This window comes from Thermobia domestica, chromosome 6 (assembly GCF_964235325.1).
Source record: "Thermobia domestica chromosome 6, izTheDome1.hap1.1, whole genome shotgun sequence".
NCBI classification, from domain to species: Eukaryota; Metazoa; Arthropoda; class Insecta; order Zygentoma; family Lepismatidae; genus Thermobia; species Thermobia domestica.
In genome coordinates, this window is record NC_137459.1 from 58,010,651 (window position 1) to 58,031,007 (window position 20,357).

Here is a 20,357-nt window from a genome sequence, read left to right on the forward strand (position 1 = left end):
TACCATAATGGAAATCAATGCAAAAATGACATGCCCTACCTACTTCAGAGACCACGTAAGACTCATCATTCAAGAGTATAAGTCACAATGACATATCAGAGTCAACTGAGTGAAAAGAGGAAGGTTTAACCTGATTGACTGATTGATTAACGCCCAGGATAAACCGCTTACGGTAGGAAACTTGAAATTTGGACAGGACATAGAATTTGTAATGTAGGTTCCCACTAACGAAGGATTTTTAGAAATTCGATGGCGAAGGGGGCGCAAGGGGGTAACAATTATTGTCTCAAAATGTTTCTCTTTTTCAGAACCTCTGAAGGTTAGAAGAAACCTCGTTGCCATATTTATTTCAAATTTACTAAAACTTCTATTTAAATGTTTATTTAAGACTGTGTGAATTCAGTACGCGAATCAATCTTCTACTGCTTATCATCTTTAATGTGACAGAAGTAAACAATCTTCAGTCTGAGAACTATCCCAACATTTACGAACCAATGAAAGTTTGACTACAATCGGATGGTAACATTAAAACTAATTAAATAAATACAGACATTTTAAAAGGACTATTTTGAACAAGGGCTGAACACAGCTATAGACCTATAAGAAAAAAAAAGTGCAGCCAGAGTTGAAAAAAATCACAATATTTAAAAAAAAAATAATTTTCGTTAATTTCTTTTATTATATCAACTGTACTTAATATCTTTTTTCAATCGGAATTCGATTTAAATATTCCTTTTTTTTATTTTTTTTAACTGGTAAGTTACGGAGATTCCCTGTATATATATATTTTTTCCCCAAGGTGTTTCTCACACGTGACAGTTACTCAGTAGCAGTAATATCGAAAGGATGATCACAGTTATACACAGAACTCCATATTCACTGCACAATACTTGGACAAAAAGAAATTACGATACTCTTAATATGTATATCTTTCAAACATCTTAAACAGTAAGTAAATAACCAACATAAAACACGCATGTGTAGAATATGCTACCATTTTGCAGACTAAAATTTTGCATTGCGTTGAACAGAGAGTATGTTTTTTAAATTTCTTTACATAAATTGAACACACTTTTTATATCCTTTTCATCATAATTTTCTCATAATGAATGAATATCTTTTGCTTCAAAATTATAAAACTGTTCAAGGTAAACTTGCATATCTGCTGAAAGTAAGTATGAATATAAATATTTGATTTCAAGTTATCAGCATTCAATGTAACAAAAAATAATGCCATTATACGTAAGATTTTTAGTAATGATGTTTCGTATCAAGAATGGCTTCCTACTTTGAAATATATTTTCATTTTTCTTCCTATTTACGGTATTAACAACTAGCTGATATTCCCCCTCCTAGCACGGGAAGAATAGCTTTATTGCAAATATACGAAAGGTACATTTCAACTCTATTTTACACCCTCTCACGATGCTTATTTGAATCGAAATGAAAACATAGAAAAACAACTTCACCCAAGTGCTATCTTCCAAAAGTCCTTTCAAAAGTTGCAGCCGTTATTACTTGCGAAAAATCGTGCCTCCCTCCTTCAGAATACCCATTTCGATCCAAGTGTAGAGTTAATGAAAAATATCCAGGTCAACTCACATTATGTTTAAAAAATTATTTTAAACGCCTGAATTTCGTCCTTAGTTTCGCCATTTTATGAGTTCAAAATACGAAATTAAAATATTCCAGATTAACCATTTCGTTGTGATGATGAAACAGATAACGTCGCTGTTATTTTGACATATTGAGAATTACAGAAATTGCCTGCCCCTAACAAGAGAAATTCTCTAAGACGAAGCACGAGGTCACTTAAATATAATAATGTCGAATTTACAACTTGTGGACATAACGGACTCATGAGATACTCTACTTTTAGATTTTTTTTTTTAAATGTGACGTGATAAAAATTGACTCGATCTAAGGGATATGTTCAAAAATTCATCTGGAACGGTTCAGGCGCTCTCTCATGATGATGATAGACACCGTTCATTTGAATAGAGAGGGAAAAAATACAGAAATTTCCCTTTTAGAATCAAAATTTTAAAAACGGTAGGATGTGTATCCAATTATTTTTAATGAGGAGTTCACATACCAAGTATTATTTGCCTAACTTGAGACATTCCTGAGAAAACTAATTTGGTATAAAGTTTGATACATATCTCCTTATGATAATAGCCCAGTTGGAGGCATGTATTATGTTTAAAAACTTCATTTCAAACTGTTTAGTCCGTTATGTATAAACGTTCCAGTTACGGTAAAAAGGCTATAATATGTATTACCAATATATGTAGCATTCTGAACTAAAAATTGTGAGTACTAAATGTTAAATGAATTAACTTTCTCTCCTCAAGTCTTCTGTACATTGTGAAATAATTGTATCAGTACATTGTCAAACTCCATGGCCTGTTAATAATAATAATAATAATAATAATAATAATAATAATAATAATAATAATAATAATAATAATAATAATAATAATAGCAATAATAACAATAATACGATGTACTTTGTTTAAGATATTACCATCTTGCAGGTTAAGATGTCAGTTTCAGACTTAGTGTCCCAGAATGGTGAGAAATATCATATTTTATTTGTGTAGAGCAAAATAAACTTGATTTAAATCAGATACAAATAAATAAATAAATAAAATTCATTTAAATGAATCCACTTGAATGTACTCCCATGCGCAAAAAATATTGCGCGTATACTGTAACTCACGATTTTTCGCAATTATTCCATTTTCCTTATGTTTATGGGTAAAATTCAGTTATTAGTATGTGGAGATAATAGAAAGCAATCCATCTAAGGAGATATTTCCAAAATATATAATAAAATAATACAAATATAAGCAAAAAACAAAATTATGTTCGGTTTTGTGTATACTGGCAATAATGTTTTCGAGGGATTTTTTGCAGTAGCACAGCATGATTGCAGAGGGAATAACTTTAGTTGAATCAAGGAACTGGAAAGTGGACTAATATATTGCATTTATTGGCTTAAATCTAGGGTGTAAATTGTCTACCAAATATAAATTAGCTTCTGTAACCAAGATGTTATACGGAAGTATAGAAACAAAGAGAAAAACTGTTGTCTTAAGTTTGGAAGTGACATGCTCTATAGCCATGAGCATTTATTTGTTAAGAAAAAGACAGGCAACAAAAGGTAGTCAGTGTGGTCAAGTGGGTAGAGTGGCGGACTAGTAATTCTTATATTGTTTTGACACCAGATCGAATCCCATGCGATCCCATCCAATTTTTTCTTTAAAAAACATTGTAGAAAGTGTATAATTTTTATGTTAATAAGAACCGACACAATATAATAATGAAATAACTTTTTGTTTTTTCTGATGACGTATTTATTTAGAATTAGTGTATGCTGTTGTATAGCTTCTTTTATCATCCTCTTTTCTTGAAAAAAAAATTGTCTCCAATAAAGTATGAAAAATATATATAGACAGAAACAGACATCTTAGTATCAAACGTGATTAATCGTGATGAATTAAACAAGTTTCCCGTTGTTAAAAAAGAAAACTATGGAAAATTATTGAATTTGGTCTTTAGGTTTTTAGCATGCTATATATATTCTTTATAAGACTATACTTTATAAGGGAAGATGTGCGATCATACCCACAAATTTAGCTAGTGAGTGAAAGATGTTTTCGGCACAAATATTTTACAGGTTTAGGTGCATGAAACACCAATACGCCATGGTCTCGACCTTCGTTTATTCCACATTATTATCCGACATATCATAGCAGGTAAAAAGCAGCATCAATTGGCAAGAAGAACTGCAAGTTGTGGTCTGTTTTCGATGCTCCGGACTCGATCGCCTAGCACGCCCGTCTATACCATGACTCATACGTCTATCATTCAGTGCAGGCACGTATCCAGCTTTTCTTTTCGGAGGGGGCCCAACACGAATTCTCGTAAGCATGTAATTCTAATGTTTCAAAAATATCAATAATAATAATAATAATAATAATAATAATAATAATAATAATAATAATAATAATAACAATGCAACAGTTCTGTATTTCTCTTAAACGTTTCTTACTTTTCATTTATGAACCGGTCAAACTGCATTGTAACACAAACGAAATCAAAAAATATTTTCTAGAGACATGTAAGGAAAACTGTCTGCTACGTATATCACATAAAAAAAATAGCAAATGGCTATGAGTGTATCGTTCTAATACAGTAATGTTATAAACAAAACGGAAACGAAATTATAATCCCATTTAAAAGTGTGCTTTAATTCCACCTGGTTTCAATGGCATTACGGTATATTCTTACAAGTAACACTCCGATTTTGATAAAATTTGGCAGGTAGATACTACACATAAAATAAACGAATACATGTTTCTTTTTTTCTGCGGAAAAACGATTTTAGGGGGCAAAAGCCCCCACCCAAAATTTTGAAAATTGACGACCGAAAGGCAAAAACAAGTGGACCAAAGTGAACGAAATTGTGCACAGATATGGCAGACGTAAAATGAAGGAATACGTGTTTTGTATTTTCCTGGAAAAAACGGTTAGGTGGGGCACAGACTCCTCCAAACCTTTGATCATGAAATATCAAAAGTGCTAGTAACAATATGTCAGATGTGTGTAAAGGACGAAGAATTCCAACGACACTTTGTGTATATACGATACGCAAAAACTAAACGAATACCTTTTTTTTTTATTTATTTTCTGGCGAAAAAATGGCTTTTGGGGGCAAAAGCCCCCATCCAAAATTTTGAATGTTGATGCCCGAAAGGCAAGAAGAAGTGAATCTAAATGAAAGAAATTGTGCCCAAATATTGTAGACGTAAAATGAGGAAATACGGGTTTTGTATTTTCCTGGAAAAAAGAAAAGAAAAACGTTTGGGTGGGACACAGACCCCTCCAAAACTTTGATCGTGAAATATCAAAAGTGCTAATAACAGTATGTCAGAAGTGCTTAAAGGACATGAAGAATTGGAACGACACATTGTGTAGGGACAATACACAAAAAACAAACGAATACGGTTTTTTTTCTGCGAAAAAATGGTTTTAGGGGGAAGAATTCCCCACCCAAAATTTTGAAATTTGAGGCCAAAAAGGCAACAAGAAGTGCACCAAATTGGATGAAATCGTGCACACATATTCTAGACGTAAATTGAGGGTAATTGTGTTTCGTATTTTCCTGAAAAAAAAAAAAAAAAACTGTTGAGTGGGGCACGGATTTTCTTAGCTGGTTATTACGAAATATCAAAAGTGCAAATAAGTATACGTCAGAAGTTCCTAAAGAGTATGGAGAATTGCAACGAAACTTCGTATAGGGACAATTTGCAAAACAATAAATGAAATGTGTTTTAATTTGTACGGAAAAACAGTGTTGGAGCCTAGAGCCACTCCGAAAAAAAAAAATATTACCGTAAAAGTGCAGGAAGGAGTGGACCGAAGCAAATGAAATTGTGTGTAGATATTGTATAGACTGTATGTAAAATAAGGACTTTCGTGTTTTTAAGATGTCCCTATCAATTTTGGCACATCAACAGCAAACAGGAAATTAATCGGCACGTATTTTTGTTTATGCGGAAAATCATTGTAAGGGTTAAAGTTGCCTCGTGAAATACTATAAAATACGCTATACTGTTTGTGATTGTTGTTGATCTGCCAAATTTGAATAAATCTGATGGAGACACTTGTGAAACAGGATAGGCTTTATTTATCATATTCAATATCTATAGACAATTTCATTGGCTTCGGTCCACTCCTTCCGACACTCAACACCACGGTCCACTCAACAGTATTTTTCTTTTCAGGAAAATACGAAACACGTATTCCCTCATCTTACCTCTACAACATTTGTGAACAATTTCATTCAGTTCGGTCGATTTCTTCTTCCCTTTCGGGCGTCAAATTTCAAAATTCTGGGTAGGACCTTTTGCCCCTAAGACCGTTTTTTTCACAGGAAATAAAAAAAGCCGTATTTGTTTATTTTTTGCTTATTGTCCTAACACAAAGTTTTGTTCCAATTCTTCATGTAAATTTGGGCACTTCTGACATACTGTTATTAGCACTTTTGTTATTTCATGATCAAAGGTTTGGAGGAGTCTGTGCCCCACCTAACCGTTTTTTCCAGGAAAATACGAAACCCGTATTCCCTCATTTTTCGTCTAAAATATCTATGCACAATTTCATTCACTTCGGTTCACTTTTTCTTACCTTTCAGGTGTCAACTTTCAAAATTTTGGGTGGGGGCTTTTTCCCCTAGAACCGTTTTTCCGCAGAAAATAAACAAAAACCGTATTCGTTTATTTTTTGCGTATTGTTCATACACAAAGTGTCGTTGCAATTCTTCATGTCCTTTACACACATCTTACATGTTACTAGCACTTTTGATATTTCATGATCAAAGGTTTGGAGGTGTCTGTGCCCCACCTAACCGTTTTTTCCAGGAAAATACAAAATACGTATTCCCTAATTTTACGTCTGCAATATCTGTGCACAATTTCGTTCACTTTGGTCCACTTGTTTTTGCCTTTCGGGCGTCAACTTTCAAAATTTTGGGTGAGGGCTTTTGCCCCCTAAAACCGTTTTTCCGCAAAAAATAAAAAAGCACTTATTTGTTTACTTTATGTGTAGTATCTACCTGCCAAATTTTATCAAAATCGGAGTGTTACACTGGGGAAGTGTTACTTGTTAGAATTATAACAACAACGCATTGCCCACAGTTTGAACACTGACTCAAAGTAATCTGATATAAAAGAACCTCAAAAGGAAAAAAGTAGGTTTATTAAAAAGTGTTTGAGGTTTGGAAAGGGACAGCTTCCAGGACCTCACGCTGGATACGTCCCTGAGTCAATGCATTATATTTGTTTCTTGCAAAACATGATTATTAGATGAGTAATATGTAAAATTATATCATAGTTTGACTTTTAATAGGTCTTTCCTTAACACACCCATATTATCCGGCATTCTGCCTGTCTGTTTTATGTCGGATAAACGAAACTCTACTGTATTTCCAAAGATAGCATATACACAGGGGCTAGCGGTCTGCACGGGCCGGAATTTTTAGAACGGACCCTGCCCGTCCCCTTTAATTTATAATCTATAGGCATTAGCGGATTAAGGGCGGAGCCAATGGAGCCCAGGCTTCGGGACCCCAAGCTCAGGGGGCACTTTAAAATCCCTCTGTTTAACAGTAAAATATAGTAATCAACTTATATTATAGGCTCCAGACCCATGCTAATTTTTTTCCGCTCGTTACGCTCGCGGTATCGCTAGATTTAAGTCTTTCCATCAGCAGCATTTAACTGTTAATAATGAATGCAATTATTTAATTGTTAATAACGGATTTAACTAAACTAATTATTGTAAACTTGGAGCACATTCAAATATTACAGCATAGTTCTCGGTAGTTCCATAAACCTATGAGGCTGTGGAAGGCAGCAAAGAAAATTTATGCACTGGAACTATTCTTAACATAGGGCCCCCTTAAAATAGTAGGCTCTAGGTCCCCAAAAGCCTTAATCCGCCCATGTCTATAAGCAATATTTCACGAAAAGCATGTATTTTTTAACAAATGTGTTTGTCATCAAGTTTTCATAAAGTAGTCCCTTTCTCCTTTAAGCAATTTCAGAGGCCACGGTGTTTCAGTGGTAGAGCGTTCTCCTCTTGTGCATGGAGTCCTTGGTTCGATCTATGCTCGCGCCAAGTGAACCTTGTGCTGGACACTGTGTGCGTGAGTTTTCTCGGGGTTCTCCCGTTTTATCCCACTTTCTTCATTCGACCATTTCATTCATTTCTTATCATCACTGTCTCCTTTAGGCTAGCCGGCATAACGTGGGACGTAAAACTTAAAGGTTTCATTTCAAATCATTTCAATCAAAAAACAGTTGTAGGAAGTATGTAATTTCGAATAAAACAAACTACTATATACAATTCTGAGTATATTATTCTTTTATGAAATTCTCGCGAACCTTATTTCTAAATCGAAGGGTAAGAAGACTAAATTCACTCTCTTATTGTTATAGATCCATTTCAATTGAAGCAGTTGGAATAGTTGGAAAAAATTAAAAAGCCATACCCTATATTCCAGTGTGGCACAATTGGTATAACGCGGCACACTGGTGTGTCTAGCAAAGTGAACAGTGTGACGCAAACTGTTTCCTATTATTTGCAAGAATATTTGTCGAGTTTCTGTTATTTATTATTATTATTATTATTATTATTATTATTATCAACGATTCTTCCATGGACAGCTGTCTGTATACGGTTAAGCAACCACAAGTATCACATTGAGGGATAATGCAAAAGTCTATTTGCTTGTATATTCTATCGGGAATAACTGCATCCGTCTAGAAAGCTAGGACTAACAACAAAGGGATCCGATGTTCTGACCGCACACCGCTCCAAATCGTGAGTGCTACAAGTTCTCTTCTACGCCTTAGCACAATAAGGGCTGTTGCGTTACGGGAGAGAGAGAAACAACTTAATTCCATTGCAGTTATATGCTTATTAAATGTTAACTTATGTTTATAAATTATGTAAATGATCGTATCGTTTTCTGTTTATTATTATTATTATTATTATTATTATTATTATTATTATTATTATTATACATTTCTTAATAGGTTGATTGCCACGTGTACGTGTGCAGCAGAACGTGATGATTTTCCATACGCAAACAATGTAGATATTCCAAGTTTGTTGTGTTCGTTTTATAGGTGTGTATGTAATTAGATACATATGGCGTAGAAATCAAAATTTAATATCCATGCCACGTATATGCAAAACCATACACAAAGAAATTTATGAACAAAGACATTGAGTTTCAGTTTATCGTCTCGTTCAGCAACGAAGCTATATGAGACTTCGGCCTACTGATTAACGTGGACTCTAAACCACGTGAGCTCTCGCCGGGAATCAAAGCCGTGTCTTCCACGCCAAAGGCGCATACGCTAACCGCATATCCACTAAGGAGCTCATGAACAGAGACATTTATGGGCTAAAACAAAGGCGAAAACAAAGGTGTGTGATGTGATTTTGAGTTTATCGTCCCTTTCAGCAGCGAGGCTATATGAGACGTGGACCTACTGATTAAAGTGGAATCTGAACCACCTGAGCTCCCGCCGGCCGAAAACAAAGAATGTTCATTTCAATGCAAACCTATGTAGGCCTACGGACTTCAATATTCGCCCTCAAACGAAAGTGAAGACTATCCATGATTCGCAGTATTAAACTCTCTCTCACCTCTGTATTCTCCTAACATGTCTCCCAGCGATTACAACAGTTTTTGGCGTCTCAATCACTTCTTATGTTAGTAGGATAGCTTTACCTAGAGGCCACTGATTAACCTGGCATTGTATTTTTCACTTTTTTACCTTTGGAATTGACAATCATCGTTTGGACATTTCAGTCGCACCTACCTAATATTAACAATGTTTCTACGATAATTTCGTAACATTGTATTATTTCTTTGTTGATTAGCTTGGTTAGGCTTATTTAAACACTTTTTTTCTTTGCACCGACGTGTAACATCTCTTGGACGAAAATACACTAGCTCTCACTGGAAATCAAATCCAGAACCAATGCACTTGAACCATTTGACCACAACAAGGCACATTTAAAAAGAGGTTTCGATTTTGTTCGGAAAACTGTGATTAGGTGTAACATTAAAAATACATTTAAGAAAGGGTACGGAGCAAACGCACTGTACTTTCTCGCTTGAATTTCTTACGCTGACTCGTGTTAGGCTGCAACTATTATTGAAACATTTATTTGGGAAATTGCGAATAAAATAATATTTTGGAAAACTTTGCTAGAAGAAACTTCAGGCCCAAAAGTAAAGTACCCATTGGTCATATTTTGGTTAGAAATAACTTGATCCATATATTAGAATTATTAAGGATATAATTGTATGCGAACTATAAGCAAAAGCGTCTGAGTAATTTCTGAGAAAATCATGAAAAAAGTCACCCCAAGAATAAATTATCCTTTGTGGATCTTTTCAGGACAAACAAGCTATGCTATATTGTTAGTGTTTTCATAAAACATTTATTTATGAAATACGAACACACTCGCCTGAGTCGTTCTTGAGAAAATCGCAGGGTAAAACTTACTGTCAAAAGTATTATACCACTTCTAGATTTTCCGGATGAGGGAATTATACCATATAGCTAGGTTATTTATGTAACATGTATTTATAAAATATGAACAACAAACATCTCCTGAGTTGTTTTTAGGAAGGTCGTCGGGAAAAGCTTACCCCAAAAGGTAAACTCTTCTATCTGTAATTTTGACAGTATATCGAATAATTTTTAAGCAAATCGTCGGGAAAAATTTCACTGTCAAAGTAAACTCTCTCTTTTGGATTTTTCTTTTCGGAACAAGCGAGTTATGCATATTGTAAGAGTGTTACAGACAATATTTTTACTGAAATTAGAAGAAATTTGTCTGTTATTACTGAGAAAATTGTCAAAAAAAAAAAAAAAAAAATTCAACCCTTGAGAAAACCACTTCTTCTGTATGTTAACGGAATAAACGATTTATGCTGTATCTTAGTTTATTAATGAAACATTTCTTTACGAAATATGAACAAAATTGCCTGAGGCATTAATGGGAAAACCATCGGGGGAAAGCTCACCCTAAGAGTAAACTACTCCTTCGAACGAGTTGTCATATTGTTAGGCTATTAATAATACGTTTATTTATGAAATGTGGTTGAGAAAATTGTGGAAAAAGAACGCATACCATACAGTAAATTACACCATATATATTTTCTCAGAAAAAATATTCATATACGGTGGATATTTGTTAATAAAATATATATTTATAAAAAGTAAATAAAATCGTCACAGCTTTTTTTTCTTGAGAAAATTGAATTATTTTAAATTTTAATCCTTCAGTAAATTACCCTTACTTTTAGGTGTCGAAGGATATAAAATTCGAAAGATAGTATGTTATTAAAACGTTATGTCTAGAATTCGGTCCAGATACGTTGAACATTATGGCCTCTATTTGAGTGCATGTAAAAGCGTGACGAACCGAGAGACGAATAGATGGACAGACATCGAAAAATAATTTTTTCGATATGTAGGAGCATTGTAGCTTGAATTCATTGAAATCTGGTATTCGGTTTTTATAACTATCACCACACTTTCTTCTTTCGTCGCTCGACTGTGAAAACGAATAGGCCTATACCGACACGTAAGGTGATAATTTGTAATCCCAAAAATTTAATTTGTTATGTTTAATGTGTTGTCACGCTAGAAAAAAAAAAGCTTATGCATGTTACATCATTTTATTATCAGTTTTTCACGCTACTGTATAATTCGGTATGATTATAATTAATATCCATGGCATCTTTTGGAAGCATTCGTGTTCCTCACAAATAGAGCTGTTAATTTAGTTTTGTTTAAAGAAAGCATCCTTTATTTCCTTACACAGACTTATGATTGCATTTGTTGCACTTGTGGATATGAAACAAAAGGAGAGAGAGAGAGAGTCAATACCCTAAAAAGAAACACACACACTGAAACACTAGAACAGTAATTTAACATCAGCTTTTTTTTTCTTCATGACAACGAGCTATCGCTGTGACTGTGTTCGCCACGCTGTGTGTAAGGCAGCAGGTCGCACATGTTTTTTTTTTTTTTTTACTGTTCCTGACTCACAGACACTCGCAGTGAGTTGAAGTTACTTCTGCTGACGGAGAGGGAATGATTAAGCATATCATACCATAAACTGAAAACAATCGCTATTAGTAATAATACACTAATTCTAAATAAATACGTCATCAGAAAAAACAAAAAGTTATTTCATTATTATATTGTTTCGGTTCTAATTAACATAAAAATTATACACTTTCTACAATGTTTTTTAAAGAAAAAATTGGATGAGATCGCATGGGATTCGATCTGGTGTCAAAACAATATAAGAATTACTAGTCCGCCACTCTACCCACTTGACCACACTGACTACCTTTTGTTGCCTGTCTTTTTCTTAACAAATAAATGCTCATGGCTATAGAGCATGTCACTTCCAAACTTAAGACAACAGTTTTTCTCTTTGTTTCTATACTTCCGTATAACATCTTGGTTACAGAAGCTAATTTATATTTGGTAGACAATTTACACCCTAGATTTAAGCCAATAAATGCAATATATTAGTCCACTTTCCAGTTCCTTGATTCAACTAAAGTTATTCCCTCTGCAATCGTGCTGTGCTACTGCAAAAAATCCCTCGAAAACATTATTGCCAGTATACACAAAACCGAACATAATTTTGTTTTTTGCTTATATTTGTATTATTTTATTATATATTTTGGAAATATCTCCTTAGATGGATTGCTTTCTATTATCTCCACATACTAATAACTGAATTTTACCCATAAACATAAGGAAAATGGAATAATTGCGAAAAATCGTGAGTTACAGTATACGCGCAATATTTTTTGCGCATGGGAGTACATATTAAAACATCTCAAATATGGCTACCCTAAAAAGAGGAAGAAGTTCACAACTGCATGTAGCACATGAGGTAGACTTCGACGTACCTCTGCCTATATAAGAATTTTAATTTAGATGGTTAAAGTATCGCATATATTTTTACTAACATTTCAACATTTCTTTCACTTTCTTCACCTGATGCGCAAACAAAAAAACAAACAAACAAACAAACAAAAAAGATTGGCTCTAAAATATAATTGTAACTAGCATTTTTGTATGGAGAGTGACCTTTTTATTTCTCTCTCTTTTCTTCCTCCAATTAAACTTACTAATCAGTTCAATCTTAAATAATAGATTCTGGAATCAAGATTTAAAAACTAAGATACGAAATGAAAGATGTCCAAAATAACATTATCAAGAAAGAAAATACTGAAGTAATATACCAACCTGGTTCATAATCATCTTCAGACCTGAACATATTAAGCAAATTCATTGTATGTGATGAATGGCCTTCACAAAACTCTAAGACCTGAAAAAGAACATTTTAAATCAGATATAATTATTAACACATTAACAAAAAATCAATCTCAAGGACAGTATGCATATAAACTAAAAGTTTCCTACTTTTAGAAAGTTCGGTCTCTAATATAGTAGTCAGCAGTAACTAGTAAACAAACATCATAAACTCTAAAAATAAACAATCAAGTCCACAACGCTAACTCTAAACTCAACCTATCGTATAAAAAGTAACATTCTCAATTACCATATATATCCTAATTCTAAGTTCCATTGCTGGATAAATAATGAACTTGGCGTTTAATTTCATTCATCAATCTACAAGAACATGCCGTTTCCGGGTTCACAAGAGGGAGGCCATCACCAGTAAAAAATGAAATGAAGTCTTTTAAGTTTTAACGTCCCACGGTTATGCCGGTTAGGCTAAAGGAGACGGTAATGATGAGAGATGGGTGAAATGGTGGAATGAAGAAAGTGGGAAGAAACAGGAGAACCCCGAGGAAACCCACGAGCACGGTGTTTGTCCACCACAAAGTCCACACGGCGCGAGCTGGGATCGAACCAGGGACCCCAAACACCAGAGGGGAACACTTTACCACTGAGCCACCGCGCTCCCAGTCTATCAAACAGTAGATTAGGAATATATATATATGTTCCTTGCATACACAAATTCACTACACTGCATTAAACACTCTACATTCCCTAAATGTCCAATAATAATAATAATAATAATAATAATAATAATAATAATACATTAGACCCGGGAAAAGAAAACACGCTTCTGGATAAGCAATTCACTGTTGAAAAAAATCTAAGATTACCATACAAGATTGGTAAATTACATGTGACTTTATAGCATTAAATATTGTTGTATTTAAGCTCTACCTTCATCCCTACACCAGTGACATTAAAACTTGTGGTCAATAACAAAAGGAAATAATGAATGTACCTTAATCGCAAAAGTATTCATAATGGCAATTTCCAAACTAAAAAAAAAAAAAAAAAACAAAAAAAAAACAAAAAAAAAACTAACGTAGTGTTGGTAACCCTTTTTTCAATAGTACGATGGGAATTCGAATATTTGTTGTTCGCTACAGAAATAATACCTTTCTATTTTAGTGTTTTGAGTGGATTAGCGTATGCATCAGTGTATAATACATTGACATTTTACTGCTTGGATATGTTTTGCAGTTTAAGCAAGTGTTGTAAATTCTAAAATTTGGAAGAAAAATCTCTCAGGTAGACAATGTGTAGGTAGACAACTTGTCCTTTGACTTCTAGGAGACATGGACTAGACAAAAACTCCAGAGATTATTATAGGTTTTGAAATTATGGCCCCGTTAAACAGGAAAATACGCAAGGTACGTTCAGCATTTCCTTTTATTTAAAAAATACTGGTTATAAAAATAAGAATGACAAATGAAGGGAAAAAAAGAAACAATCTGTATGTATAGAGTAACTAAAAAGAATACCTATCAACAGGTATAACTTACGAAGTTCAATACTTTACACCAACGGATTAATCTAATTACTGGCTAATATGGCACTCGTACTTTCATTAACCCTGACAATAACACGTTACTAAATATCGCTTCAGGTGCACCACACGATTTCAAGACGTGTTTGTTACTCAAGCTGTTCTCCATAAATGTTGCATTTCGGTCAGCGTTATTCTCTACAACTAATTCATGACAATAGCAATATTTTTGAATTCAATTATTTCAATTTACGATAAAACGGGATGATTTAAATACTGCTACCAAAATATGCTACCAAACTAAACAATACTAGTGCGGACTGTCTACAGCCAATGATTTCCTACTGATCTTTACAATATGGGTAACTTCTTAACGGGGTTCGTAACTTCTTAACGGGTTAAACGGCTTTGAGTGACCTTTTAGTTTTTAGATATTGAGCAATATATATTGACTAGTTTCAGAGATAATTGGCGAAAATCCGTCACGCATCCATCCAAACGTACATACACAAATTCATACGAAAAATTGTATTTTTGTTTAGAATGGTGCTTACAGTAAAACATGCGAAAGTTTTGATATGTTGTTACGAACACAGAAGTGTCGAATACAAATTTTTTACAAAGTCGGTTAATGAAAAACTACCTGACAAATATGCATGAAATAGTCGTGCAACAATACCGTGCCCTCTAAGTTACACCCTGCGTCAGAAGAACGTGTAAAGATTTACGTTACAGGTATACCAGATGTCATTTGGGCGCACTAGATTTAGAAAACAACAACAACGTAACTGACACATTAAGGACATACAGGCCACAGCGATGGAGTCACCGACCAGGCTGAAAGAGGCAATGAATACCAGTAGAAGGGACGACTCCCCTCCCCTCCCTTTGACTTCAGGAAGGAGCTGATTGACGCAACACGTCAGAAAAGCGTGGAGTGTTATCGTCAAGGTTTAAGAAACTCTGAATATTTGAAAGAGTATATATAATATCAATAACTACGTACTTTTTGCTCTGGTTTTATATCCAGCAGCACAGATGGAATAACGTTTCTCACATCCTGGTTAATTAGCTTCTCGGCTAATATTTCTGTCTTGATGAAAGACTTCAAAGGGATAAAATTTTCTGCTTGTAATTGCTCTTCGGGCACATCCAGTTCCCAACAGTCTCCATTCGGGTACCTGCAATAAAGAAACCATATACAACGAAAGTAAATGAAGTATCTGTAACATGTAATATGTAAAAAAATCTACAAGGTGTGATCGGAAAGTACGGTGAATGTAGTCGCACAGTGCCATTTATCGATGTTGTATCCATTTTAATTAGTAAGCCCGGTACCCTAAACCTTTGGTAGAATCAGTGTCGAGTTTGAATGAGCTCTGACATATTAGTTGCTTCCAGTGGCAGAAGAGTGAGGACGTGTTACGAGTGCCAGTCGCGCGCCAACATTATGTTTTTTTCTAAGCTGCAAAAAAGTGTCAAAGAAGCTGACGAAATGTCAAAATCGGTGTATGGCGATGAAGCGGTGGCATTGAAGACTGTTTACAAGTGGCACGAGCGATTCAAAAGAGGCAAGGAGTCGGTTGAAAACGAGCAACGATCGAGACGTCCTTCGACGTGCAAAACAGATGAAAACGTGCAAACAGTGGCACAAATGATTTGTTCAAATAGGGAATGACTATTTGAGAGCTTTCCGAAGAACTAAACATCTCGTATCGGTCCGCGAAAAGCATTTTAACCGCCGATTAATGGACAAACGGCTTCTTTCTTTACCATGAAAACACGCCGTGCCACACCTTGCTTTTGATCCGCGAGTATTGTGCCGAGAAAATACTAATGTCTGTCCACATTGGCTGTGCTCTCTCCAAATATAGCACCATGCGACTTCTGGCTCTTTCCAAAACTTAGAACCGTTCTTAAAGGATAATGTTTTGACACCATCTTTAACCTTGAGGGCCACGACAAAGAAGCTGAACACCCTTCCAAAAGAAGCCTTCCAGTCATGGATTCAACGTTGGGATAAGTGCATTACTAGCAAAGGACAGTACTTTGAAGATGATTAAATAAATTTCATGTAAGCTTATTACTTTGTTTTAAAATACGACGTGTAATTAAAAAAAAAAAAAAAAAATACGGTGAATAATTTAAAGACTATAACCGATCTCTCCGCTCAAAGGGAAAACACAGAGATTTGTCTCACGAAGTTGAGTCGAGTTACCTCTTCCATAAGTCACAAAAAAAAAAAAAAAAAAAAAAAAAAAATTCTGTTTCTGCACTGTAATCTTTCCGCCAACCCAGGAAACGCTGAAAAAAATAATGGTTCAATTTTGAAGGAACTATATTACTGATTTTAAAGTTTTACGTCCTACGATTATGCTTACGATTAACATCCTGACCTTTAAGGCTAACATGGATGTTGATAATAAAATGAATTATGAAAATACAGTACGTAATCCACGTTCTGGGTGCGATTGGAACTCGCGACAGGCATGTCTTGCTATCTCTAGGATAATGGAATGTCTAATCTGTGAACTTTCTTCTTGTCCATAATCCTTGGGATTACTTGATTGGGGTTTAATGTCCTATTCGAACATCGAGACTATACGAATTTGAACTTTTGTTCTTACGTCCTTATGAAACAGTAAGTATGTGAATGAGAGTTCTGAACCAACACCGGGAATTTCATCCAGTGCGGTCAGCTGGTGCACAAACTATCATGCAAGATCAACCGTCACACTATCTGTTCCCTTCCACAATATCTCGCCTCTAAAAGAGTTAGGTTCCGATACAGCCTCGCAGCCAAGTCGTTGATGTTGTCCTGTAAGCTATGTGTAAAGTGAAATCCGAATCACTAGTTGGATTTGCATCCGAAGCACGCACTTCCACCGAGAATCGAACACAGGAACAAGTACACACTAAGGTCGTGTGATAGCCATTTTGTTACCAAGGTTATAATAACTTTTCTTTAAGGGCATTGTTGGAGGTAAAATTCAGATTCTGGATTCGTGTGAGTATATTACGCGTATGCTAAATGAATTTTTATTTCTAATTTCGCTGTGTACGTTACTGAGATTCTGTAATAATTACAATTGATTTATAATCTGCTAAAGGAGAAACGTGTCATCAATATACTGAAAGTATAACGTATGTACTAAAGAACTGGTAAGAGAAGAATGAAGGTTTCATATGACTCAAAACTATACTTGCCAAAAAGGGCAATGCACGACTGTCCTTCTATTAGAATGTCGTTCAAACCGTAAACAGTATGGAGGCAAAGTGAAGGAAAGGGAAAAGCAATAGACTTATAATATGATCTGCGTGCTAAATTCGATGAATACTAGTGTATTCTTCAATTTTACCAAAACTCTTATTCTCTCTCGTTATATTCTTAACGCACAACATGTGTCACTGTATAACTCACATATTAATATCAGAGACATATGTCTATATTTCTCAATTACGTTAAGACAATATCCTTGTTTTCATTCCTCTATAGAAACAGAATAAATTTTCGAGAATTTTGCTAAAGAACGCAAAATTATATATAATTATTTGCCGGTGTATAAGACGCATCCCATTTTCTGTATTCAATTTTCAGGGAAAATTGTTTTCACTGTGTATTATATATATATGTATACAAAGTGATATTGTAGCAAGAAATATATACAGAGTTAACAACACTTAAACTAAATGCAGAATCGCACGTACTTCTCGGAATGTCTATAGTGCAAGTACATCCACAAAAAAGCAAACATACTCTGAAGCGGTACACAAAGCCGTTTCTATCCAAACTATATTTACTGAGACAATCAACTATGTGTAACTAGAATGCTATGGAACACCATAAACAAAAAAGGAAGAATCAAAACACACAGAATCGTGAATACTTACTGAAATTCAAATAATATAAATCTCTGTATTAGCGTATAAGACGCATTTCATATTCGGATTATTCACAGCGGGGAAGAAAAGAAAGTGCGTTTTATACACCGGGAATTACAACTAAAGTACGATATCAGGACAGTATTTACGCACGTGCAACATCGGTATGATAAAATATCGAGCTTGATGCATTGTAAGTGGCAAGAAAGAGGTTGTCCATAACAGTTAGATCGATAGTAAAATCAATGTTGTTATCACAGTGCGATCGAGTTTGCTCCTTGCACGTTAGAAGATGCTGAAGATATTGCTGATTGACCCCTAGCGTAAAACTATTAATGTTTTGTTTCTGTTAATTTTGCATTGCTTTTGCTTACACATAACTGAGTACAAACAAATACGTGACAGAGAGGGAGTAGTTTCTTGAGTGTAGGTGCGGTAAAATGTTAAGTACTTCCTTGACTACGACAGTCTTTTGCTTAGTAGTTTTTCTTCTTAACTATAACGTGCCGCGCTTCTTCTGGCTTTTATATCCAGCAGAAAGAAAACGGTCGTATTTTTAGAAAGTATCATCCTATAATCTCTCTAATTTAAGTACGAAGTCAGAAATCGGAAAAAAAAAAAAATCCAAAACCCAGATTTAATAGCCGAGCAACTTGCTTAAGAAACTTAACTACTTGCATATTGTCATTTTATGTATTGCACTACCAATACATTCGACAGTACTTCAGAAGCTGAACGTTATTTTCGCAATGGATTTCTCTTATATTCTGAATTTCTAAACATACAGTCTTGATTAGATGCGTTTTGTTAGTCTGTCACCAAACGAGGGCAATACTACCTACGTACAAACCGGAGAACCTCTTTCGAATTGATGAGGATCGACTTTGGAACTGACTCAAATTAAGGTAGCAAAGTCACAGATTACAATAATTGCAAAAATTGACAAGGGTTTACAATTAAAGATATTTGAAATCGCTCGGTGGTTACCGTACGCATCTTCGGTGCGGGAATCCCGGGTTCGATTTCCCGCGGAAGCTCATGTGATTCGGATCCCACGTTAAACTGTACGTCTCAAATACCCTCGCTGCTGAAAGGGACGCTAAATTAAAATCCAATCCAATAAATATATTTTACTGATGGATGCTATATGATTCAGATTTAATATTCAAAGGTCACATTGAGAAAAAGACAAGAAAATGCTTAAAACAGTTTGCCTTAAGAAGTTCTTTACAGGGATATAAGATTAGATGTCTTCTGTCTTTTAAACACACACACACAAAAAGTGATAAATCGAAGAAATAAGCAAATTTGCATTACACCAATTTCTCTATGGGTAGGAAAGAGTTGTGGTACAGTTTATGTTATCTGATTGGTTCAGTAACCATTTTAAATGTGATAGAATGTGAGGCTGGTTCAGGATGCGGGCTTGGCAATGTAGTGGTTAATACATCGCCAAAGAAAGCGGCAGATCCGGACCCGAATCACGATCTAATCGTGCACTATTTTCACTCTTTGAATATCATACAATAAATATAGCTATTCGTCAAATTTAATCCACTTGTATAAAGGTAAAGATATACACTACCGTTTAGACTAACACAGAAGATACGGAGAAATTAATGCAGAGACAAATCTAGCAATAGCCAGCCATATCTACTGGTCTATCATGTCAGTTGGAAGGTAAAGATAATGTATGAGAAGAAATTGCAGTTTGTATGTGTGAAGCAAAGTATAGTAGAGGAAGAAAGAAAAAAAGCAAAGGGAATAGGGAAAATCGCAAACTACAGTTGATATTGAGAAAAATTCCTATGTAACAAGTAATTTATAGTGATGGACCTAAATAAGATAATTTTTCGACTACAATATTAAACAAAACTATGGTACTATTTTGAGGAGAAATATATGGTGCCTTCCATTTCAACTCAGGCAAAAAAATATAAAATTGTACCATCACCATCTCAGATATTGTTGAAACTTTTTTTATAGCAACTAGACATGTTTTTAAGAGACCCATATTTTTTTGTTTTGTCGAAAAAAATTTTCTCGCCAAGTAATGGGCC

General features: G+C 34.7%; 1 protein-coding gene across 2 annotated transcripts in view; it reads right to left on the reverse strand.

Annotated features, from left to right (window-relative positions):
* The window catches only part of LOC145688022 (tRNA (cytosine(34)-C(5))-methyltransferase-like), a 202,690-nt gene that overhangs the window by 162,842 nt on the left and 19,491 nt on the right, over nucleotides 1-20,357 (reverse strand). For both annotated transcript variants that reach the window (XM_081761693.1, XM_081761694.1), the window contains exons 4-5: nucleotides 15,422-15,596; nucleotides 12,870-12,951 (exon numbers count right to left, since the gene is read on the reverse strand). In XM_081761693.1, coding sequence (XP_081617819.1) covers nucleotides 12,870-12,951; nucleotides 15,422-15,596 — 257 coding nt within the window. The remainder of the gene's footprint in view (nucleotides 1-12,869; nucleotides 12,952-15,421; nucleotides 15,597-20,357) is intronic.